This window comes from Falco peregrinus, chromosome 5, assembly GCF_023634155.1.
Source record: "Falco peregrinus isolate bFalPer1 chromosome 5, bFalPer1.pri, whole genome shotgun sequence".
Taxonomy (NCBI): Eukaryota; Metazoa; Chordata; class Aves; order Falconiformes; family Falconidae; genus Falco; species Falco peregrinus.
This window is the reverse complement of record NC_073725.1, coordinates 63,907,206-63,932,158: the sequence shown is the minus strand read 5'-3', so window position 1 is coordinate 63,932,158 and position 24,953 is coordinate 63,907,206. Positions and strand designations below refer to the sequence as shown.

The 24,953-nt window shown below is 54.5% G+C and overlaps 2 protein-coding genes across 20 annotated transcripts in view; one reads left to right on the top strand and one right to left on the bottom strand.

Moving 5' to 3' along the window:
• The window catches only part of MAP4 (microtubule associated protein 4), a 170,785-nt gene extending 161,945 nt beyond the window's left edge, over positions 1-8,840 (top strand). For 12 of the 14 annotated variants that reach the window (XM_055803557.1, XM_055803551.1, XM_055803558.1 and 9 more), the window contains 2 exons: positions 213-325; positions 3,447-8,840. In XM_055803557.1, coding sequence (XP_055659532.1) covers positions 213-325; positions 3,447-3,656 — 323 coding nt within the window. In that variant the 3' untranslated portion in view covers positions 3,657-8,840. Of the gene's footprint in view, positions 1-212; positions 326-2,970; positions 3,149-3,340; positions 3,362-3,446 lie in introns of all 14 variants that reach the window. The other 2 variants (XM_055803553.1, XM_055803554.1) reach the window with 2 other exon arrangements.
• A 2,539-nt stretch (positions 8,841-11,379) lies between these two features.
• The window catches only part of DHX30 (DExH-box helicase 30), a 34,169-nt gene continuing 20,595 nt past the window's right edge, over positions 11,380-24,953 (bottom strand). For all 6 annotated transcript variants that reach the window (XM_055803679.1, XM_055803678.1, XM_013299778.3 and 3 more), the window contains 15 exons: positions 24,097-24,223; positions 23,213-23,362; positions 22,284-22,436; positions 19,907-20,728; positions 18,630-18,708; positions 17,737-17,841; positions 16,472-16,647; positions 15,222-15,428; positions 14,739-14,820; positions 14,045-14,238; positions 13,814-13,973; positions 13,355-13,512; positions 12,795-12,898; positions 12,464-12,603; positions 11,380-11,706 (listed from right to left, as the gene is read on the bottom strand). In XM_055803679.1, the coding sequence (XP_055659654.1) occupies positions 11,471-11,706; positions 12,464-12,603; positions 12,795-12,898; positions 13,355-13,512; positions 13,814-13,973; positions 14,045-14,238; positions 14,739-14,820; positions 15,222-15,428; positions 16,472-16,647; positions 17,737-17,841; positions 18,630-18,708; positions 19,907-20,728; positions 22,284-22,436; positions 23,213-23,362; positions 24,097-24,223 (2,893 nt within the window). In that variant the 3' untranslated portion in view covers positions 11,380-11,470. The remainder of the gene's footprint in view (positions 11,707-12,463; positions 12,604-12,794; positions 12,899-13,354; positions 13,513-13,813; positions 13,974-14,044; positions 14,239-14,738; positions 14,821-15,221; positions 15,429-16,471; positions 16,648-17,736; positions 17,842-18,629; positions 18,709-19,906; positions 20,729-22,283; positions 22,437-23,212; positions 23,363-24,096; positions 24,224-24,953) is intronic.

The window sequence follows — 24,953 nt, the reverse complement described above, 5'->3', positions numbered from 1 at the left end:
GTCTGCAGCGCTGCTGGGCCTGCACAGGTGGAAGCCACCGACGTAGCCAGTGTTGGAACCGAACCTTGACTGGAGAGACTAAATCTTGGCCTTGTCCCTCTGAGGGCACTGGGTTGCCAGTGGCTTCCCAGGGAAGGCTGTGAAGGGACAGACCTTGGGTGGGATGGCTCTGGGGGCACCGATACCCTCACTCCTGCGCAATCTTCTTCTAGGGGGAGGAGATGTCAAAATTGAGAACCAGAAGCTGAACTTCAAGGAGAAGGCCCAAGCCAAAGTGGGTTCTCTGGACAACGTGGGACACTTGCCAGCAGGAGGAACTGTGAAGGTGGGTGCAGCAAGCTCTGGCACGTCAGGGTAGGGTTTAAATTTGGTTGTTCTTGTCCTGCTGTTGACGTAGCGCAGCTTCTCCGCCCCCAGCCTTTTACAGCCATCTACTTAGTTCTGCGGCCTCTGTTGTGAGCCCCAGGAGTAAGTATGAGTTGAAAAGGAAGGAGCTGCAAACCGCCTCGTGGCCTGCCAGGATGGGCTCCCTGCTAGGTGTTACTGCGGGGGCTCGTACTGCCCCTCCGCGTCCTTCCTCTGAGGCTGAGAGCCGGGATCGCTCCGTAAGCTGGAAGCCCACCAGGGAAGCTGCCTGTGGCCCTTCCCCCCTTTGGCTTTTACTCCCCTCGGTAAAGCTGGTGAGATCAAAGTGCTGAGTGTGGGGAGATGGCACCTTGCAGCTCTCGGAGCGCTTTCAGCCCTGAGCTGTACTGCAGCCCAGCCCGGAGGCCCTTGGTGTGAGGATAAGAAAAGATTGCTCCACTCTCACTGCTGTGATTCAGCGCTGCTCCCCGGGAGAGCAGGAGCCGCCCCCAGCCTGGGCTCTGCAAATTGCAGCTCTCTACAGGAATGCGGCATCTGTGCTTCGGGGGTGGGGGGGGGGGGTGTGGGGAATTACCCCCGCTCGGCTGACCAAGTGAGGGATGCGTGGGCCTGACCTATTACACCATGTAACAGTTGGAGCAGTGTTGGGGATGATGTTTAGACAGTTGCTAGCACGGGGGCTTTGATGTGAAACACCGCTGCTTCTGAATGCACCAGCGGCTCTGGAAGCACAGAAAACAATCCTGTGAACGGCACTGGAACTGTTAAAATATGACTTAGTCTTTGCCCCCAGCAGGACAGACAGACAGAGGAGAAAGCCCTCCCAAGCGCTGAGTTCCCTCGGTTGTCGCAGTGTTGTTTTGTTTGAGCACTTTTGTGTTGTGGAAGGGTTTCGGGTTCAGCTGGCTTGAGCTATTGTGCTAAATGCAATGTGAATCTGAAAGAAATAATCCCGGTCCTAAAGAGCAGATCATGCAGCAGAATTCACAAGTATATTTAGCGTGTGCTTAATCATCCCCATTAAAACAAGGCAAGAGGTGACTGCCAGAATATTTGCTGGGGACACATCAGGACTCTCGCATCTCAGTCCTTTATGTAAGCTCCAGCCTGGCAGATTGGGGCTCAGTGAAAAGCTGAAAGGCACAGGAGAAGCTGCTGGGTGCTGGTAGGGATCGGGAGCTTTCTGTAACGGTGCCTGGCTGTTCCAGTTTACTGGAGCGTCTAGGCCATATACCAATGCTGTTTGCTGGTAACCAGGGTGTTCACTGAGGTTCTAAAATCTTCTAAAATCGACCTGTTTGGAATTATTCTGTTTGCTGTTTTAGTATTTCCCCCCCATCTCCATAGGTGCAAAGAGCCTTTTGTCAATAGCACTCTCATCCAGTATTTGGGGGGGGCTCTAATATTTAGCCTGGCAATGCAGAGACTGGATCGCCTCCCTGTCGCACCCCACAAATGCCATTGGAGCAGGGGCAGGTGGCGTGTCAGGGCTGGCACCCACCTGGTGGAGGGCTGGCTGCTCTGGCTCAGCTCCCCTCCACCGAGGGCTGGGGATCATCCAGGTCCCTGTAGTTCCTGGGACAGCACCTGGAGGTCAGTGCTGCTGTCGGTTCACGGCTGGGACCCCGCGAGGAAGGCCAGGCAGTTGAGCAAGAAGGTCCCAAGGCAGTCCCCGGTGGCCACAGGGCAAGGGCACAGGGTCAGAGCAGAGCCCCTTTGGACTGGGGGGTGCCACCTCCTCCCTACTGAACATACCAGCAGGGGGATGATGTCCTGGCTGGGTAAGTTGCTCCATCCCAGATCTGGGCTGGTCCAACGTGACACCTTCTCTGCTTGCCACGCCCTGCAGCCTTGGGGGTGTCTGAGTGTCTTTCCAGGCACCTCTGCATCACTCTCAGCAGGCTCCTGCCAGTGTTACTAGCCTCTTCTCTAACAGCAGTAGGACTTCGCTCTTCTCCAAGGCCGGTAGCAGCTGGTGGTCCAGGTGGGATGACCAGCTATGGTAGGAGAACAGACCAGGACAGGGTCTTCTCTGAAGACTGCACTCCCAGTTCGTAGGCCTGTGTCAAGTGAAGACGGGGCCCTTAGTGCAGGCTTGGCCTTTCTGTTTTGGGATCCACCGTGCGTCGCTGGGGTCTGGTGTACAACTGTGTTCCCAGAGAAGGGAGGCTGCTTTGCTGTCACGTACCCAAAGCACCCGCTTGCTTTTGCCCCTGTAGCGCTGGGCATTAGTCCTGTCGGCCTGCCTTGGTCTGCCTTTGCCACGGCTGTGCTGTGGCACCGCGGCACTGCAGGCTGGTTTGGGCAGCGGGTGCTGAGCTCCAGACCCTGCGCTCGGCCGAGCTGGCGGGCAGCGGCGCGGGGCCGATGGTGCTGCAGGGACGAAGTGCCCTGAGAGGCTGGAAGGCTGGTCAGGATGGCGGCTTCCCAGGGAGCAGAGGGGCTGCTTCCCACTTCCGAGCGCCGCCTCGTCCCTGCGTGTGCCTCGGCAGCTGGGGAGGGCGGAGGGGACTCCGGGAACCCGCACTTCACCCCCCCCACCCCGCACCCCCATCTTCTATTGACTCGTGCTGTCGTCCTCCCCACCCCGTTGTCTCATTGTAGGCTGAGGGGAGCGCGGAGCCAGCGCAGCTCCCGCCAGCCCCTCAGAACGGAGAGGTGACAGCGGCCCAGGCAGGCAGTGAGATGCGGGAGAATGGCGTAGGGCCGGCAGTGCCCACTGCCCTGAGTGGTGGTGACCAAAGGGAAATTCAGAGCTTCGAGACTCAGATACAAGAAACAAGTAAGTGCCTGCGCCTTCTCTCTACGCACGCTGCCGGGTGGGGTGGGGAGAGCACTGCAGCAGGGCAGAGCAGCCGCCCCTGGGCACTGGTCACACCGCTGTAAGCTGGATGTTGAACTGTCTGTATCGATGTCTGTAGGGGGGGGTTTTTTGACCTTTGTTTAATTCAGAAAATTGCCTTTTATTTTCCAGGCATCTAATGATGACATTATGGTATCGTCTTCCATTCCCCTCCTGTCCCCTCTCCTCTTTCCTCCTCCTGCCCTTCCCCTTCTCACCTGCCCTTGTGTCGCTGCAGATTGAATCTCACAAGCTGATGTTCCGTGAGAAGGCCAAGGCTCGCACAGACCACGGAGCAGAAATCGTCGTCTCCAAACCCCTCAACCCTCCCAGCAGCACTTCCCCCCGGCGTAGCACATCCGTCAGCGAGAGCCTGGGCTCAGTCGCCTCCTTGTCACCGCTGCAACAGCCAGCGCCCCTTGCAGCGCTTTCTCAGCAAGGCTTGTGACCCTTCCCAGCCCCGTCCCCCCCCCCCCACCCCCCCCCCCCAGAGTAACGCAGCTTGGCTCTCTTAACCCGGCGTCTGGCTTCAGGTGGGAAGGGGACAGCGTTTAGCAGGGCTAGCGTCCCTTTCGGCTGCGCTGACTTCTCGAAGCACCCTGGAGGCTCGCCCCTGCCCGAGCGTGCCAGGCTTCTGGTGGTCCCTTCTTGGCTGGAAAAGGTTTCCCTCCCTCTCCGCGCCTCGTCCCTTTGGCTTTTAGGGGGATGCTAGAGTGAGCGTTAATGTCGTGTGCGGGGATGGGCACCCGGGGGCTCCCACAGGGCCTGGGCGGCGGGGGCTGGGGAGGAGCATGCCTGTGCTGCTGGTGGCTGAAGCCAGGCCAGAGTTGATAGGGATAAGCTGTGATCTTTCTTTCTGTCTTTTTTTTTTTTTTTTTAAGAGAAAAAAAAACCCACCAACAAACCTTTTCCTCTTTGCTGCTTCAGTTTCCGCTGATCCTGTTTGATGATGATATATATTATACACACACGTTAGGCTGTTTTAACTGTTGACTTTAACCTTTTATTCTTTGTGACAATGTGTTTGATGATTTATTGTGCTACAAACCCATGCTAAGTTTCCTTATCTCTTTCCTTCTTTTCCTAACCGTAGGAGAGTAGAGACATTAACTGCTGCTGCAGTGCTGGCTTCTTATTGACATATCCAGCAATTGTAACTTTTTTTGTTGTTGTTTTGTTTTTGGGGTTTTTTTAATATTTTAAAACGATGGAGCAAATTCATGGGATTAAGCCATGTCTGAAACGAAAGGCACAAGAATGTGTTAAAGGAGAACTTGCTGTAACAGATAGACGAAGCCTGTGTTGACTGCAGCGAGACGTGTTGAATCGATGCTGGTAAAACCTCCTGTAGGGCCAAACCGCCAGCCCTGGAGCATGCCTAGCACCTTTGGCGCATTAGCAAGGCAAAGGCGGTTTATTTATTAACTGCAGCCAAAGCCCTGGGACTGATCTTTTTTGGCTAGGGCCTGAGGTCTGGAGGAAAGGCAGGAGGCTGCTTTCGTGGTGGAGTTGCAGGTTGACGCAGGCCGTGAGTTCCGAGGCAAAAGCAGGTCTGTGGCGTGCGTGTGTGTGGTTTTAACAGAGGCTGATGTGTGGGAAACTGTATTGTCAGGCCGAGCAGGTATGGTGGGAGGCCGAGGTGGGGAAGCAGGGAAAGGGCATCTCTCATCGGGGCGTGAGGCAGGGGTCGCAGAAGGTCTGTGGAGGGCTGGGAGGGAGGCCAGAGCCCTTGGCTGGGGCAGGGGAGGCAGGTTTCTAATGCCGGGGAGTTGCAGCTCTGACTAGGAAGGAGATTTACCTACTCTCTGAGGTGCGAGCTCCTCGTTTCATGTTGCAAATGACACTAAAGAAATGAAATGTAAATAAATTTAAAAAAAAAAAGTGTTCTTGGGTCGTCAAACTAATTTAAAGAAAAAAAAAAAAGGCGGAATAACGAAACACTGGGATCAAAGTGAACTGAACCAGGCATGTGCTAAGGGGGGTTGTTCAAGGAGGGGACAGAGGGAAGCCTGCAGCTTCTCATGCTTGTGGGAATATTTCTTTGGGAAGCTGACAATGACACGATAACCCGGAATCTGTATTTACACACAAAGATTCTTATTGCACTTGTATTTTTTATATTAAAGTTTGCATGATTTCTAATAAAATGGCATTAAAATGTACTAGTTTGCATCAAAGTCGTCTGCTAGTTTCGTAAGTGCTTTTTCCTCTGAATACAAATTTAAATAAGCAATGCAGATTTGCACCTGAAAGGGGCGGTTATATATACCCTAGAAAACTCCCAGTGCTTCCCTTCCTCTTCCTCCTGCTCCTCCTCCTCCTCCTCCTCCTTCTCCTCTTCTTCCTCCCCACCTCTCCCTTCCATGCCACATCCCCCTGATCCCAAACCAGGTCGCTCCCTGCCCTGGTGCTGTGTGTGCTGAGTGGCCTCGGCCATCCCTGCTGCCGCGCCACCCCACACCGGCTGGCACGAACCTGGCCAGCTCTGCGGAGGGGAAGGCCAGAGCTGGGGAGGGGGCCGAAGCTGCCCTCCTGCCCTGGGCTCTGGGCTGGGCTCAGAAACCTCATTTCTTAAAAGAGCCGAGCTGTGTTGGGATGCTCGGGAGCACTCCGGCCGGTCCCATGGTGCTGCCTCCGACCACCCGTTCACCTGCATGCCGCCCTCCGGTATATATCACTGCCCTTTCGCTGACGCTTCCTTCTTTCTCTTACTGCTAAATTCTAAACACCAGTTTGATCTTGTCAATCTTGCGGTTGGTTTTGGTCTGGTTTTTTTTCCAGCACTTGAATTGAGGGGAAGTTCGGAGGAGACCGAGAGGAGAGCAGGCTGACGGCCTCAGGAGAAGGCAGGGGCTGGGTGATCCCAAGCTGTGCTGTGGAACCGCTGCGGGTGAGGGCAGGCAGGACGGCGGCGGGGGGCAGGCAGGTGCTGTGCAGAGGGTCTGCGGTGTGGGGCCCCGTGTCCCTGCCCGCAGTCGTGCTGGTGAGCGGCTGTAGGTCGAGGCAGGGATGGCAGGTCCGGCAGTGGCTGTGGTTAACCAAAGAGGAAAGGGAAGCTGAAATGTCGAGTTCCTCTCGCTGCCCTGCCGGGGGGTGCGATGCCCGGGCAGCGGGAGGCAGCCGGCTCGTGGTTCAGGCGCTGCAGGAGGGAAGGCAAGTGGCAAAATTGCACTTTATCTTCTGAGACTGCAAAAAAAAAAAAAAAAAAAAAGGGCAAAAAGCAAGCAAACCCCTGATGCCCTGCAAAGGGACAGCGACACCACCTTCTCCTCCTGCACTGCTTTGATGTGACGTACTGACTGTGCGGCAGCCCCAGCCGGGGCTCCCGCGGCGGCGGTGGTGGCCAGGCCCGTCTGACCGTGCCCATACCTTCCCAGCCCGTCGGGCAGCTCGGCTGACCACGGACCAGCCGCCCCGCGCTTCTGTGCCACTTTCTCTAACACTTGTTGTGCCTGTGTTTAGCTGACAAACTAAATCCAGATACACTCGTTTGGTGTGTTTTTTTCTAGGACAGCTTCAGTTTTAATATGGATTTTCTTTTTTTATTTTAAGGAAACGGCTGTACATATTGCTAGCCTGGGAAGAGATCCATGTGTGGTGAAAATGATTTTAGTTTCCTATCTGGAGAGTGGGAGTGAGCTGGTTAGTGCTGAGACCTTAAGTGGAGGCTGCGGAGCTGCGAGCTGGCCGAGCGCTCGCCCAGCCGGGCAGAGCAGGGGAAGGAGCCGTGGTCGCCTTTGGCTTCGCCTAGGGCTAGAGGTAGCGGATTCTCTTGGGGGGGGCGGGGGGGCGGGGGCAGAAGAGTTGTGGTCTGAATTGGATGCGACTTGAATGTACACGCTTGTGTCCTGAGATGCCTCCTGTGGGTCCTGGCTTTCTCTGGAGCTGCACTTTGCGTGACTGCGCTGGGGGCGGCAGCGTGGGGTGCGGGGGGGTCAGGGCATGGATTCGGGGAGAGGGGAGCAGGCAGGCGCTGGTGGTCTTGGTCGCCGCTGGCTGCGGCACATGCCGGAGCACAGGCACCGGTGCTCCGTGCCGGAGCCTGCGCCTGCCTCGGGCAAGGTGCTCAGCAAAGACCTTTCCTGAGTCCCCAAGGTCGCGGTCAGGGTGAGCGTTGGCTTGGAGGGGCCTGAGGGGCTCAGGCGTGGAGCGGGCAGCACAGGCAGCGGTGGGGCTGCGGTGCGGTGGGGAGGGCTGGCTGGGAGCCCCTGCCCGGCCCTCGCGGGGTCCCCCCAGGATCCCAGCATCGCAGGCAGGAGGGTGTCCCCACTGCCCGGGCTGCTCAGCTGGGGTGGTTCCCTGCACATCAGTGGCATATGCAGTTACTTTGGGGCTTTTTATAGTTAAGGTACATTCAAGTAACCAAGTTTGTGGGCTTGAGGCCAGAGGAGCAGGAGGCGGGAGCCATGGTGGCGTCGCTGCCTGGCACGTGCCTGCCCTGGGTCAGAGCCCTGCAGCAAAGTGAATGTAGTTTTCTACGCTGACCCTCACCGCTGTCCCCCACGTAGCATCGGTGTGTGAGTGGGGCTGTAGGACCCTTGTGTGTTTGTGTTGTTTAGGCAGAATTTCTAGTTTTCTTGAACTGTGGCAGGAGCTTGATGTCAGTAACAACCTCGGGGGTGGCTGGATGGGGAGGGGGGGACTGGCCGAGCCCCTCCTGAGCCGGTCCTGGCTCCTCAGTGCTGGCCCTGCAGAAGCCGCAGCTGGCGGGGGGCAGCAGCCCCCAGGCTCAGGAGCAATTGTCACCCGACGGCCCTCCCGGCCCGGGCGGCCTGTGAGCAGGGTTGGAGGGAACTGCTCGGGAGGCAGCAGCGGGAGCTGCTCCATCTGTCCCTCCTCACCGCCCGACACCCCGCTAGAGCCCGCAGGCGCCTTTCCCATCTCCCGTGCTCGAGTCTTGCTGGCCGCCAGCCGGTGTCACGCGTCAGAGCAGACACGAGGCTCCTGCCTTGCATCCGTCGTGACCGTCCCACCCCAGCGCTCAGCACTGCCCGCAGCTTCGGTTACCCCTGACGTAGGTACCACCGGTAAAGGCGCAGTGGTGGACATGAGGGGGGGGGGTCGGACCTGAGTGGCCGGTGTGGCTGGGGGTGCAGGGCCCACCAGGCTGACCCGGCTCTTGGCTCCTTCTGTGCTCTCAGGAAGTCATTTACCCTCCCTGCCTCAGCTCCCCCATCGCCGAGGTGGGGACGCTACTACTTACCTCACCGGGCTGTTGTGAGGAGCGAGCAGTGTGTAAAGTGTTCTTTAAATGTGACGTATTACTACTAGTAGTATTATTTTTGTGTCACGGGGTTACTCGGCAGCAGCACCCTCCCCTCCGCGGCAGCGGGCGCACGGGGGGTGAGGGCCACTGCTGGCCCTGTACGCGGTGGGGTGGTGCTGAGGGGAGGGGGGGGGGGGGGCTGGGCCGGGGGGTTAGTGCTGGGTGTAAGGGCCCAGACAACAGCTCGGGGGGGTGGGGGGCCGGGCAGACCCCTCCCGCCCCGCAGTGGATCCCTACCGGTTTGCTTCTGCCTTTCTGTCGCCCTCCCACGCGGGGCTGTGGCCGTCATCCCCTTAGCAGCATTTCCCGACTTGATGTTGTGATTCTTACTATTGTAAAAGGTTGAAATAAAGCTTCTAGATGTTCCTCCTCTGCTTGGGCCTCAGTTTGTGGGGGGCGGGATGGCCGGGCAGGGGGTGCTGGCACAACCGGAGGCACCTGTGGGGCAGAGAAGCCATGGAGAAGGGGGTGAGGGACTTTGTCGTCTCTGATGCCCTCAGCCATGGGAAGATGCCCCATTCCTGGGCTTTGCTCCTCAGACCCTGGGCTCCCAGGGCAATGGGGTGCTTGGCTGGCACCTGGCACCCACCGCCACCCCCCTGCGCACCCACGCAGCCGTTTCTCCCCTCTGCCCACGCCCCTGCCTCCTCTGGGAGCCGAGCCTGGCTCCATGGCCAGCGCAGGGGCCTGGACATGGCTGTGGCTACAGCGAGACCCCGGAGCCAACCCCTCCCCGTGGCAGGTGCCCCCACTTAACAAATAATAAGGAAGGTTTTGTACCTGGGGGAGCTCACAGCGCGCCTTCCCCAGCCCCCCTGCCTGTGCCCAGGCCCCCTGCACTTCCCCCACCCCCCCGGGAGCCCCCGCAGCACCGGGACAGGCTGAGGGACCCCAGGCACCCCTGGCAGCTGGGGGTGTCCAGGGTACACACACACACACAGACCCCAAGACCCTTCAGCTGGGCAGTGAAGGCTTCTCCCAGCAGAGGAAAAGCCGCCACCGCTGCTGTCCCATCCCAGGAAAAGGAGCAAGAAAACAAGCTGGAAAAAAAATAAAGACAGAAAAAAAAGAATGAAGAGGACAGAGGCAGTTACTACTCTATCCCTTTTTATTGTCTTTAATCTATGTTGTAAAAAGATCCAGTATCACATAACAGCCACTGAAGTATCCCAATATCACACTAGTTCTGAACCATTTAGACAATAGCTTAGTCTTTTTTTTTTTTTTTCTTTTTCTTTTTTTTTTTTTTTTTAAACCTGCTGGAAGGGAAAACCATACTGCCCATTATACAGGCCAAAAGAAACAAACACTGGTCAAATAATAGTGACAACCTCAAGCAAGTGAAATGAAGATGAAAAGTTCCGAGTGAACACAGGCAGCAGGAGCCCAAGGGCCCCCCGCTGGTGCATCCACCCCAGCCCGGCGCAGCGGGGCTGGGGGCTCCTGGGCACCCCCAGCCCAGTCCCCCAAGCTGGCCACCAGCCCCCCGCCCTTGTGCTTCTCACCCACAGCCACTGGTGCTGCGGGGCTCTCACAGGGCCCCGCTGCAGTCTGCCAGCTCCGATGGCACAGGCCCCAGCTCCCGCAAGCCCGCGATGAGTAAATTAAATCCTGGGAGAGAACAGCGGGGAGAACGCAGCCGCGGCCCCCGCCACAGGCGGCTCCGTCCCAGCGCAGGGCGACGCTGCAGGGCAGGAACTCCTCAGCCCTCACTCCCCTCCTCGCGCCCGCGCCCCGCTGCCGTCTTTGGGCCGCTTCCATCCCCCAGCACAGCACGGCTGGGCAGCCTCAGCCCTCGCCCTGATTTAGATACAAAGAGCATAAGAAATGGTGAATAAAAACAAACGATCCCAGGCCCTGTGGCCGCCTTCCCCGGAGCTGCTGGGGAAAGCAGCCGCCGCCTCCCCTCCAGCAGCCCCCGCTGCAAACCGAGTGTGAAGTGCTCGCTCCCTCCCGCACCGTCCGCCCGAGGCCACATGCGTTACAAACACCAACGAAGCCTCACAACAGCCCTGTGAGGTAGGTCACTGTCTTCATTCGACAGGGAATCCAAGGCAAAACTGGGATTAAACTCCAGGTTTCTCGTTTAGTGCTGTGCCTGTCACAATCCTCCTTCCACAGAAATATGGTCCCTGTTCATAGAAAACAAAGAATTTTATGCCTATGCTCCTGGCTTCCTGCAGGAGAAAGCGCTCACAGGCCGACTGGCATCTACAATCACGTCCTGTGTTGCACAAGTTACAGGGATCCGGCCTCCTTGACGTAGGGAGAACAAGAAATTCATAAAAAAAACAAATGAACCAAAAAAAACCCCAAAACAACGCAAGAGGACAGAAAGTACAGGCGGATTAGGAACAAGTCACATCTCACACTAGTAACGCCACTGCAATCGCGCTGTGGGGTGGCAGGGCCCCAGTGAGGCTCGGAGATCCCGCATGGAATGGCACCTCGTCACCTCTGTCTGGCACCTTCAGGGCTTCCTCCCCTCGACGACGTCCTGAGGGCAACGCAGCGCAGCGGGGAGCGTGAAGACAAGGATCACCGCCCTGCACCAGGCGCCGGATCCACACTCGGCCCGGCCGCTGGAGCAGGCACAGCCACGAGCCAAGACGTCCGTCCTCCTGGCGAGCCGGCGGCAGCTCCCGCGCCAGAGCTGCTCCCGCCCAGCCCTGTGGGGATGGGGCAGGGGGCGACCGCAGCAGCTGCGTCCTTGCTTTCCAGTTCAGGGACTGGCGCTGGTACGAGCAGAGGAGGTGGGTGTCCACGGAGCTCGCGGCAGGGTCCATCGGCACGTCCAGTCCATTCCAGGTGGTACTGCGCTGGCTCTTCCTACGCGGTGACCATGCACGGAGCCGACAGCAGGAGATTCAGACAACATTAATCTTCTAGGATGGAGAGAGATGACTTCACAAGGGATAAATAGAACTTTATTTAAATAAACATTTGTGAACATCTTTATACAAATTACAAGTCCCCACACAATCCTCCAGCTCTGCCTAAGCGCCAAAGCTGCCAGGAGGGCCTTTGAGCAGATCCACCAGGATGTCGAGCAGCTGGCTGTGCTGGTGGTGCAGGTCCCCAGGGATGGCTGCCATCTCGTAGCACAGGCACGTCTCCACCATCTTGGAGAGCGACACACGGAAATCACGCAGGAGGCGGATGGTGTAGGAGTCTCCCTCCAGCACCAGGAGATCACTGTCTGTCAGGGAGACCGTTGCTCGCCAGCCATCATCTTAGTGGGAAGAAGAGAGGAGGTGAGAAACAGGAATGGTGCTGACCTTCTCCGGAGACATTCTAACCCCACCTGGATGCTCCAAGAGAACCTGCCTCAGCAGGGGGTTGGCCTAGATGGCCTCCAGAGGTCCCTTCCAAGCCTGACCATTCTGTGATTCTGACCTGTCCCAGCCTGCGCTGGCCACTTGCCCTCTCCACCACCCTTACCAGGGGCGGCGCGGGTCCTCCCCGCACTCATTTTAGCCCAGAGTCCAGGGACTCAACCAGGGGAAATGGTTCCCATGGGTCAGGCAGCTCCCTGATCCCTCACACCGGGATCCCCCCACAGCGGGCGACTGACGGCACAGCCCCCCTCAGCTCGAGACCAGCTGCAGCACCTCCAAAACCCCACAGGCTAAAGTGACACAGCCGCAGGGAGAAGGGCTCCCTCCTCCCGCACCCCGGCCAGGCTGCAGACCAGCCCAGCTCCTCAGGGACGAGCCCCCAGCAGCAGCTCTGCCTGCGCCCCCCTGGCAGCTACAGCCGGGAGCAGCTCACAAATCATCGCCTTCGCGGCCCCGCTGCAGCAACACCCAGCACAAAGCAAGAGGCTGAGAAAGCAGGGGAAGACAGCCGGCCGAGAAAAGATGTAGGGATCATGGGGACAGCGGTAGGAGCGGGGTGCCTGGGGTGTCAGGCGCGGCCAGAGCAGCCCGCAGCGGCATGAGAGGATGCGCAGGTGGGTGCATCGGCCCTGCAGCTGCTGCAACACTCACCTCGGACATGGATATCCGTGTCGGTCATGAGGAGCACGGCCAGCGGGTGGACCTGGGAGGAGTCCCGCACAAACACCCCGCCGTTGGACTTCACTGCCATGAAGTACGTCAGCCAGCGGCTGTACAGCTTGGATGCCTCCCTGCACAGGGAACAGCCTTATCAACCGCAGGCAGGACGTGCTGTAGACTGGCACTGGGGCACGTGTCGGAGGCAGCGCCAGGGCACTCGGCACAGCCAGGGCACTCGGCACAGCCGGCTGGTGCTGGGAAGTGCATGGTGTGGGGTCCCCACCCTCCCATGGTCACATGGTCACGTGCTTGGATCACCCACCTGTTGATTGTTGACTTGTGGAGCAGAACAGTGCCAGCCTTTGTCCGATACGCGTAGCTGTTGGGTTTGAACTTCCCTTGACGGGTCACTTTGCCTTGTCTCACCTGAAAGGAAAGGAGCATCTCAAACACCTGCACAAGCGGCCGGCACTGCCCGCAGCCTGGCCTTCTCCACCACCCTCTCTCCTAACTATGTGTAGGGACAAGTATGTTCCTCCACACCCAGACTCTCCGCTGTCTTAGCAGAGTAAATACATGGGGATGACCAGACCTTGCAGTCACAAAATGCCATGCAAGGGGCAGCAGCAGGAAGAGGAAGATGCCACCTCGACGGCTCCCAGGCCAAGCTACAAGAAGCCAAGCGTCGACCTGTGCGGGCTGGGGTGGCCCCTCCTCACAAGGAGTGAGGGACAGCACCGGAGCAGCATGCAGAATCAGGCAGCCTGCCTAGGACACAGGCTCCCAAGGGAGTACACGTGTGTCTGGCACCTCGACGCTTCCCTGTGCTCCTCACAGCGCCCTCAAGCCCAGGAGAGTGATGGCAGAGCGAGGAGCCAGTACCTGGATGAGGTTGGGGTAGAGCCCAGCCATGAGGACTCCCTTGACAAGTTCCTCCTCTTCACTGTACTGGTTACATACGGACGATGGCATGGTGCAGTCAGACGGGGACGACACCAGGAAGGCTTCATAGAGGTTCTCAGAGAACTGCTTGACAAGGCCTACGGGGAGAAGACAGCCCCAGGGCATGAGCCACCCTCTCCTTCGCCCCACTGAATGAAATATCCTCAGCAGGTCAGCACCAGCTCTGGCCTCGGAGCTCAGCCTCGGCGCTAGGACCTGTCCTGCCCATGGCCTCCCTGGCACGCAGGGTTACAGCCGCGCTCCCGAGTGCCAAAGCCAGAACCCGTGCCCAGTCCAGCAGTCACCTGCCCGGCCTGCCCCATTTCTGCACCACGTTCTTTCACCAGGGCTTCAGCCTTTTCAGGGGACAGAGGGGAGAAGCCGGACTCTGAGACTCACCATTGATGAAGCGAAGGCTGGGGCCATACAGGTAATAGTCCTGCAGGTAGTTATCCCTGGCACGACTGTCTCTGCGTCTCAGCACCTCCTCCCAGCCTGCCACAGCTCTGACAAACGCAAGGTGATCGCTCCCGCTCTCCCGGCTCAGAACAGCCTTGGCCTGGGAGACAGACACACACGTCAGCCCCTTCCCTACCTGCTTTCTGCCCTCCCCGGGGAAGAGCTTCTCACCTTGTCCACCTCTGCACGGTTTTGCAGGCTGCTGCTGAAGGGGTCCCGGGTGAGGCAGGAAACGATGACAAGCAGAGGGTGGAGGCAACGGTAGATGGATGCCAAGACTATGGCCTTCGCCAGCCGAGGATCTGTGGAGATCTGGGCAAGGCGCTTGCCCAAAGTGGTGAGGGCTTCTCGCTGGTCCAGCACTCCTGCAACAGAGCCCCCACGAGGGCACATCCATCAGCTCTGAGTGGGGCAGACGTGGTGGTCAGGGGAACCCGCCTACCAGGCTCGGAAGATTTGGTGTAACCTCCAGAAGAGGCACACAGCATAGTTGCCTGCAGCCGCCTGCCAGAACCTCCCAGGTCTAACTGACCTGAAGCCAAAGAAAAGGCTGTAACAGCCAGGTGACAACAAAACCCCAGCTATGAACTCCAGACCACAACGTTCCTTCTCTGATCCCACCCCCCTACCACTTTTATTTTTTTTAAGCCTTGGGAAGTTCTCCTCACTTCTCAAGCAAAGCAGCGTGGGAAATAAAATAGCACCAAAACATGTGCAGTTGGGAAGTCCCTATCAGCTGCCATCCCTGTCTCGGGACAATCCTGCCCAGTCTGTCCCACAGGATCCTGTGCCAACTCTCGCTTCCCATGTTTAGACAGCAAACATGTTTCCATCACACCCACACCAGGATACAGCATTAGCTCACCGATCTCCTGCAGCAAGATCACTGCTTCATCCACAGCTTTGATGTCAGGGCTGTCCAGAGCCTTGGAGAGAAATTCAACTGCCTGCATCACAGGAGGGGGAAGGGAAAAGAAAAAAAGAAAGGGCATGTTTCCCATATAGGAGTGTGGGAGAGCCCTCGGGAGCCCACTGCCCTGCCCCAGGGCCCCAGACTGCAACACTGTTCCCTCTTTCTTTGCCTACAGGGATATGAGCTCAGCCCTCTCCATTCTTGCAGTGCCTTTTAGACGTGCTCTGTAATCTAAGCAATCTGTACATTTCCTGGTCTTAACTTTGCCTAGAGAGCACCGCATTTAAGAAAGCAAGAAATAAAGCCATCAGCATCTCGGGTTTTTCCTACTCATGTTTACGGTCAAATCATGTCATGTCTCTGGAACGGGCACCGGGCAGGCTGCTCCCCGCTGGCTCAGCCAGCTGCAGTCTCACGGGCTTGCACTGTGCTTACTGTTTTCTCCGGCATGTGGATCTTGGCCTGAACCACCAGGTTCTCCAGTGGGGTGCGTAGGATCTCTGGAACCTGGTAAGTTGGCATCTTGTCCAGGCGGCTGCGAGGGAAGAGGTGATAGGCAAATCCCGACTGACAGCGGCCAGCACGCCCTCGCCTCTGCACCACATTTGACTTGGACACCCAAACTGTTTCCAGGCAGGACACCTAGGAGAAGGATAGGCATGAAAGCTCTCAGGGCTCTCTGTCCTGTTTAGATGCAGCTTTCCACCCAGTTCACACACCTCGGACTCCTGCCAGCTGACAAGCTATCCTGCTGAAGGGCAAGGGAAGCCTCTCCCCCTCTCCTACCTCAGTGCAGTGACGGCCTGAGCCACCCGGTGCAGGGCTGAGGCCCTGATGCCATCTGCTGGCCACCAGCCTTGGCTCCACATCAGGGTGCTCACCAGGGCTCCCCACACTGCCCGGCTGGGAGCTGCCAGCCAAGTGCCATGCCCACCTGCCCCATGCCAGTCCTGCTGCCTGATAGCACAGACGCCACGGGGCCTGGCACTGGGAGTTAAATTGGGTTAAAACTGGGCAAATATAAAAGGGTTGGTTTTAAACTGCAACTGTTCCAAGGTGTGACTTGTCACCTGGCCCTGCGAGATGTTCTGGCACAGGGAAAGGAAGGGGCAGCAGCCTGCAGCCAGAATGCCTTCTTCCAAGAGCAACAGCAGCAGAGCAGCCTTTGCGCTGTTATGGAAGTGTCAGCACACGGGCCTTCGCAGGGCCCAGCACCGCCAGAAACACGGCCCGAGAGCAGCGTACTCCCCCTCTAAAAGCTGGGTAACAAAGCTTAAGGCACTGGGGTCAAGATTACTTCAAACAGGAGCTGTACGTAACAGGTCAAAGCTGCCCTGCTTTGGCTAGAAAGAGGTTTACGATGAAATCATACAAAAAGGCAGAAAGCAAATGGAAAAGCTACAGGTGTTAGATGGCGTATCAGAGAGATGGATTTGCCTTAAATTTCTTTGAAGATACCAGACTTTTGCCTGCCCAGCAGAAGTCAATGGGAAGCCTGGCAGGGAGCTTGGGTAAAGGCAACATCAAACACTCTGTCCCCAAACAGGGACACAGCACCAGTGCCTCAAGTGCCAAAAGGGAAGCAGCTCTGTCCTCCCATTAACAGCATCTCAGACACTGCTCTGAGAACATCCATTAGCTCCAGTATTTCCCAAATTCACTTAGAGGCAAGAAAGCATCAGTACCTTGGTCTTCAGATCATAGCGTTCCTCCTTATGTGTGCCACTGTCCACCACGTGGACAATGTCATTGATGGTGATGGAGGTCTCAGCGATGTTGGTGGCCAGGACAATCTTCCTGACGCCAGGTGGAGGCCTCTGGAAGATGTTCTGCTGGTCCATCATGGGGATGTTGGAGTGCACTAGGAAATAAAACTAGCGTCAGTCCTGCCCTGTTGAGCTACTTTGCAGTACAAGGCTAAGTTGGGCAGAGATTCTCAGCCTTCTTGTACCATCACCTCCTGCTTCCAGAAACGGGGACACCACTTGTAAATACTGTCAGCAGTTTCCTGCCAGCCAGACCGCAGGAAAAATTTTCCAGACATCATCTGGGAAGGCTTCATTTCAGTTGCCTCAACCTATAGCCCAACATCAGCAGCAGCTCTGACCACCTCCCGTCCCAGAGAGGCTAACGGCACCACCAGAATAACCCTGGGCCCCTAGCAGAGTCCCAGTCCTTCCCACAGTCCAGTTCTGCAGCTCCCCCTTTTTGAAAAGGTCTGTGGGGCAGGGGAATGGGGCATCCTCATTGTCATTTAGTTTCACTTGGTCAAAACCAGTTACCAGCAAGGACCTGTAACTCTTCTACATCACCTTTGCCCTAGTACAGATCAGCGATGTGAAGAGATTCCCAGCAACTGCACAGAACAGCAGGGGAGCACAAGAACACACAGTTTTCAAAGAACACCTACATTTATTAGCAACTGAGCTGTGCTCCTGGCTGGCCTTATTTGGCATTGAATAGGGAGGACCATTAAGAAAACAAGCAAAAAAACCCGCAAACAAACCAACCCCCACAGTCTTACAGCCTTACAGAGCAATACCGACTTTTGTTATAAATTTCCCTCCTGGGATAGAGAATGTTAAATTCACTAATCAAAGCTGAGCTACAGAGTGCACCTCCATCCCCCAAAACAGGTCTTGAAGATCTTTTCTGTGTAGGCTCTGCGTGCAGCTACAGCTGTGCAGAATTTAGCAGTTTCCTCCTTGCCTAATTCTGAATTGCTGGAGGCAAACAGGAAGCCAGTTTCTCTGATCACACACAGGTTTGGATGGTCTCTGCTAGGAGGAGTTATTCGTGCTTAACACACACGATTACACAACAGGTACGTACGTCAGGGCATACAAGCTTGCTCTGTACCCGAGTGCAACAGCTAAAGAGCTCATCAAGTGAACCGGCCTATCCATTCTCCTGAATTCTGTGGAGAAAAGGTCTGGCCCTGCCATCTCACCTGGTAAGACGAGGTACCGGCTGTTCTGAGATCCGAGCATCTCTAGCAGACGCTGCTGCACTCCTTTGATTTCCTGCCAACCAGGGAGGAAGCAGAGGATCCCCCCTGAAACAGAGGAAGAGTTAAGAACAAGCAACCTAGAAATCCGAACACTTTTCCCCAGCTGGAGACAAAGAAACTGCTTCTGCTGCACAGAAGGGACACCCATTATTCCCCTAAGTCCATAGCAATCTTTAGCCCAAGAAACCCAAATAAAAGCAGAGCCCTGGTCTGGGATGCCCCCTGCCAGCTAATCTCTAAGGAAACCTGCATCATACTTGTCATGAGCAAATGAGATACAGCCATTATGGGAAGTCAGACCCAGGGGAACGCTGTCTAGACTCCATACTGCTATGCTATACCTGCTTCTGTGAGCTCATTAGGGCAAGGATTTAAAGCCAGAAAGAAACCAGGCCACCTGTAGTTTGAGAGTGAAAACCTGCTAGCTTTGAAACACTTAAAACATTTAGCAGTCATCCAAGAGTCATGCCTTCTTCACAAAAACACCACCTCCCAGACAAAGATTGGGCCTCCAATACAGAAAAATAACGAAATTGTGCAGCACAAGGCTGTAAATGCTGCAGCACAGACAAGTCTTGCTCTTCACCCCCGCAGGAACAGCTGTATCTCAGGACACTACGGCTGGGACACTGAGGACAACTGTTGTCTTAGTCAAAGACTCAGAATTGGCTCCTGCCACATGGCATGAGACAACCGGGTTAACAGGAACTCAAGGTGCCTTGCAGATGTCAGCTCAGCATCATGTTTCCTCCACAAAGGGTCTGGGACTCTGCAGGGTTCGCTTTCCACCCTGCCAGCAAAAGGAAAGAGCAAGGGGGCAAGGCAGAACCTACCCGGTTCTCCATGGGCATCAATCTGGAGCACGAGGTCTGTGATCAGATCAAGATCAAGGACACATTCATCATCCGATTGCTGGATAAAACAGGACAACACATGCAGATACATGAGCGGCAATCTAGCAGCCAGCAGAAAGACACACAGCCTCCCAGAGTATCTTCTGGAGCACGCAAACATCCATACTTGGACAGCCTGCCCAGGACTAGGAGCCAGGAACCCCAGGAGTCTGGTTTTGGCTCCATCTGGAACCCACTCTGGTAACAACGGCTGCCAGTTTCCTCTGCTGTGCAGTGAGAATATACAGTCCCTTATCCGTTCTCTGGACTTGGAAGCTAACTGAGACCTGTGTACCTCTATTGAACAGCAGCTAACAAGGAATAAACATTAACGTGACATTTTTGGGGACAAAACTGTGCCATATGCACCTGGGACTTCAAACTCACTATGCACAGAACAGCAGCTTTTGTATCTCTCAGTAAAGTGGAACATACCTATCAGGCCAGCTCAGAAAGCGCAGCTAAAAATCCCAGGCTCAACAGGAACAATTAGACGGCCCTGAAGGCAATGGGACACCCTCAGCGAGTTTGCTGATGATACAAAACCGGGAGAAGCGGCTGATACACCAGGTGGTTGCTCAGCCATAGGGAGGGACCTGTACAGGCTGGAGAAATGGGCTGATAGCTCCTAGTCCAGCAAGATGGGCTAGAAAACGTCTATAGAGGGCCCAGCCAGCCTCAACGATTTGGTGACTCCATTGACCCACAACTGAAGTAAGATTACCCACAGCAAAGAGTACGTGTCTGAAGGGCATTTTCCAGAGGTTCAGTATGACTAGCTGCAAAAAGCAGCGATCAGGGAATTCAGTCATGCAGGACAGGGAGTACTTAGGTAACAGACTCCTGTAAGCCAGAACCACCCTAGTCTCGGGACCAGGCTTGCAAAGAGCACACAAACACTCAAGTCTGCATCTATGTATATACACGCACAAGTACAACGAGCTGTTAGTTTACTCAAACATAAACAAGCTTCACGCTAAAGAGGGACAAAACTAACTTAGACCCATATCTGAAGTCATCTTTATCCATAAATTCATCAGAATACTCTGGGGATTCTACTGAGCTGACTTTCCCTCACGAGGGTCGAGGGGGAATTAAAGCTGTCAACAACCACAGGAAAGAGGGACCAGTGCCAGGCCCAAACCTCCCCTGCTGACATGCCAGAAGTCAGTACCTCATCCACGGGAAAGAGCTTAACCATCACACTGCGTACCCACCTTGATCTCATAGTGCCGGTGCCGATGCCGGCCCAGCTTGGCCAAGATCTCCTCCAGGTAGTACTCCTTCACCGGGTACATGAAACCCGGCACCTTGACCACAGGGCAATCCCCAAAGTAATGTGAGAAACGCTGATTGTCTCCCGTGGCACTCATTAAGACCAGGCGCAGGTCAGGGTTGAGCTTCTGAATGCCTTTCAGCAGGATGAGCAGGAAATCAGTGTTGACATCTCGCTCGTGGACCTCATCGACCACGACATGGCTGACACCTTCCAGGCTGGGGTTCCCCTGTAACTTCCGCAGCAGGATGCCCACAGTGCAGAAGAGCAGGGCTCCTCCCCGGGCAGGTGGCTTGCTCTCCAGTCGCACCTGGTAGCCCACATTCTTCCTCATGTTGGGACCCAACTCTTGTGCCACTCGCTGGGCGACTGAGATGGCGCTGATCCTCCTCGGCTGGGTGATCACTACATTGCAGCGGGCGCCACGTCCCTCCAGGATGTAGTGTTCCAGCAGGAGCTGAGGGATCCTCGTGGTTTTCCCACAACCTGTATCTCCTGCTATTACCACCACAGGGTTCTGCTCGATGGCTGATAGGATGGTGTCCTTGTGAGGATCTACTGGTAGTGGGTGGCTCTCCTGCCATGAGGATCCTCTCCTCTTCCAGAGGGCAAGGAGATTCTGGCTAAGGCGCACTTCCTCTGCTTCCAACATGGGTATATATGTCTTCCCCGTGATTGCATCACTTATCGCACCAGATTCCTTGCTCAGGTTCATCATGTCATCAGCAATCCGGGGCCTGGATTCCCTGATGTCCACTGGATACTGGGAGAGATGGAGAAAGTTGGCAGGGACAAAAAGATTAGTACCAGTCCTGAGAAGAACAGAAAGAGACAAGTGCCTGGAACAGACTGGCTTTGCAGTGACCACGAAGCTTTGCCAAAGTCTCTTCAGATTTTAGGTAACTCAGACACGTTCTGAATTGAGGTTATTTAAATTGCGAATTAACTCGAGCAGCTCCCTACATATTCCTCGTTGTGTCCCCTATTTTAAGAGAGCTATTAGCATTGATGCCTGAAGTGACAGGCACAAAACAGTAACTTAAGCTTTCCAAGTCAGTGGCTACGCTGCATGCAAATGATGCAACGGCCTCTCAAAGACAACTTTTGGAAACTATCAAGTTACACCACCACCATTCTCTCCCTCAGGAAGCTCAGACACGTAACTTGCACAAAACATAAGCATTCAGCTAAGCCAGAGGTATTTTATCTTGGCAAAAGAAAAAACAGAAGTCACACATCCCACAGGAAGAACTAAAAGGAGCAGTAATAGGTCAGGAATTGTCTAGAACACAAATCAAAGCATTGGCCCAGATGTTCGCAGGATTACAAGTTCAGCTACAAATCAGTACTTTTGGATTCAGCCTTATTCAGTCGCAAGCCATCCCTTCTACACATGGTGTGACAGCTCATGTCTGTGTAAGCACGGGAGGCAGACCAGACTCCTCCAAGATGCTGCCGTTTACCTAACTTTTCTAGCCCTTAGTCCAGTCACTCACAGCAGGTCATTCAGAAGCAGCTGCTGTCTGAGGTGCAGTCTTGGCTTTCTAGGACATCCATTGTTGTTTCCTTTATTTTACAGTATCTGTAAAATACTGTAAAGATCGCCCAAGATCTCTACTGTCCAGGCCAAAGAGTACTCCACCAGCGACATGCCAACTTCCAAACACAGGCATTATTTTCAGTGACTTCAACAAGCTACCCACATTTGTACCTGAGCTATGCTCAACCTCATCTTACCTTAGTGCTAACTCCTGCTCTGACAGTGAATGCTGCTAAGGAACCCTGTCTTGGCACTGCTTCAGCTCCCGTGGCTGTCTGTTCACCCTGGTCCACCAGGAAGAGGGATCTCCTGGGTGAAAGCACCACCAGGTGCCTGAGGAGCTGCACTCGCTGCTGATGTACAATACTGTGAGACACACTCTCAAAGGAAATGTGCATGGAGACACACCCAAAGGAAATGTGCCGGTATCAGCACCTCACCCTTGCAAAGCTACAAGGCACAACCACAGTTTAATGGAACCAACACCTGCACAAGGCAGCATTCATAGGGAGGCTATAAGCAATCCAAAGCTGCACTCCGTAACTTCTCAAAAGCCAAATAATACAGACAAATGTCAAAGGTGAATACAGAGACAGTCCACTGCCCAGTGAGGGTCCCCCTTACCCAAAGGTCAGCAGAGACTGATCAGTTTTTGTGGCAAACTATTAAGCCATGAATTCCCTCAACATTTCGATGTGAGGCTTTCAACCCACATGCAACTCCTGAAGTTAAATGGGATCAGCCAAAGGTGATTCTCAGACCGCTGAGCAAGCCTTACATGATTCAGATAGTTCTCAATCTTGCGTAGGGTTGCTTCGGGCACTTTGATGTGGCAGGGTTTCCTCTGGTTCTCACCAAGCTCCCGGAGTGAAGTCATGTTGTACATAGCATGGCTGAGGGGGTTGTTGTTCTTGTCCACCAAGCCAAGGCTCTGCAGAGGAAGAGGCAAACACCACTATCAGGCACAAGACTGCTGCATACGAAGTGCTGGGATATAGAGTACATGGGTCCTACATGTTCAGAGAGGCTAACTAACTCTTTATCCCATATCCCAAACCCATCATTCCTGCTTTTGCCACAGCAAGAAACAAGACATGATCCCATCTCAGCTCCCGTGAAACAGACACACTGGAGACAACCACTACCTGCCCCCAACACAACACCACTCACAAGGAGGTCTTAAACAGAGCCACCAAAGAAACAGCAGCCACAGTTATCTGACAAAACCCTCTTGCAAGGGCTGTTAACTCTCTTGCTATGGTTCTGTTATGTTGTGTCAATTCAGTAACAAGTCCTACTTTATTTTCTTGGACTTCCCCTCTTCTGACTCTAGAGTCTGCAGCGAAACTACTGCAGCTATGTGTCTGGGTTAGTACACGGACAAGAACGATAAGACAGTCTGTCTTAGTAGACAGCAGCAAGGTAGCCATGGGGACAAGCCAAACACTACCAGGGTGATCCCTACACATCACTTTTTGTTGAGGGTTCAAAACAAGCACAACAGCCTCCACAGGTCAGACACTAGATGGGTACAACAGCAATTTGGACCAAATCCCAAGGTTTGGAAATAAATGTTTATTAAGCATGAAGTCAAAGATCAGCAAGTTTCAGGCATCACCCCATTAGGCTCAAATATGGCAAGTGAGGTGCAAGGAGCTCTGTTCACAGACACATTAGACATGGAATGTAGGAGCCACGTGTATTTACCTTAAGCTTCTGACAGGCCAGGGCTGCTGCTTTGTTTTCTGCCTCCACCTTGCGACGGCCCTTGGCAGCAAAAGTCATCGGACAGGGCCAGCGGAGCGTGAGCTTGCAGATCTTGGTCTTGGTGCCTACTGTACGGAACTGCATGTATTCCTAAAAGACGCAGAAACAACATCAGTTCTGGGGAGGTGTGAAGAGTCTACATAACTACCCAGGCATTTTCAAATACAGCCCAATATTCCTAAGCAAAGCTTAAGTTGTTGGGGTGGGTTTTTTTGTTTGTTTTGGGGTTTCTGTTTGTTTGTTTTTAACAGTGCACCAGAACAAGTTTAACTTCACTGAATTCTGCCCGCCCCCAGCTCACAAGGCACTGGCTAAGCAAAAATGAGGGCATACAGCTGTGTGGAAAACGTCCCTGAGAGCCTATGGGGTGGAGCACAGCTACTGTTTGCTAAGCACATGAGGACTGGAAAGGCGGTGGGTGACACGCACCAAGGAGGAGGATCACCAGATACTGACAAGAACTGAGTTGTGGAAAGATTCCGTCAGTGCAGAAATTGCACATTGCTCCAACTAACACAAACTTGTGTTTGTTGCAGATGTATGGGGAAATGCAAACGTATCACCTCAAAAAATATTCTCCTCCATTCAGACAGCAGCTCCTGTATTGCTCTGGCTTCAAGTAACAATACTCCTCATGCTTCTGTTAAGACATTTCCCCAATTCTCACCACAAAGCCTTTTCCATGCTCTTCAGGCTGATTTTTCTAGGCCTAGTTTTAATTTCCCTTCTCTCCCCAGTTCTCAACTGCCCCAAAAAAACATTCAAAGTGATTCCAGTTGGAGTCTTTCAGCTTTGTCCCTGGCAGGAGTCAAACAGCATCTTACCTTGACTGTGGAAGAAGAGGTTGCAATCTGAATCACTTGGGCCAGGAGATTTTTTGGAAGTGGGAACTGTGTCAGGGCACGGATGGCAGTGTTGTCATCTGTCATTTCAATGGAACTCCCTCCTCGGCTAGATGGAAGATCAGAACAGTTTGATATGCAAATATCCACTTTGTGCTCAGACCTACCTCAATTCAGGTCTGCTACTGAGGTCTGAAACTCGGTAGTTAAAGGCACAAATAATTTTGGTCATCTGAAAAGTCAAGCAGTGTCTTGCTACTAAGATCTGTCAGTCATGGAACAATCACACAGCACCGTAAAGCCACCTACTAGAAAGCCATCAGAGCTTTACACTAACACTGCAAACCAGGTAGCATCAACAGATTTTAACAGATTTAGTAAATAAGTAATTCCAAACGCAAAGAACATCCCTAAAAACAACCATCACCATCAGGATCTTACAGATCTTACTCCTGTTGACTACTAAAAACCCAAGATTTGTGCCCATAAAATACGAAGTCAAGCAAGCAACTAGGATGATGAAGAGAAGCAGATTTAATACTGCCTTCAAAAATTAGGGTGGTCAAGAAAGGTCAAAGTGCACACGCACAACTTCTGGGAATGGAAATCTCTTTAGGCACAGAAGAATAAGAAAGGCAGGTAACAAGTAGGTAGCAGTCTATCCAAAGGGCAAGACTCCAGAGAAGACGCCTATGCATTCTCTTGTGATGACAGCCAGGTAAAAGACCAGGATGCCCCACCATTGCTCGCATAAAGAACGGTACAGTAGTCACTGTTTGGCCCACCTGCAGGCCACACCAGCACCGCGGGAAGCTGCAGCTCAGCTGCGAGGAACTGCA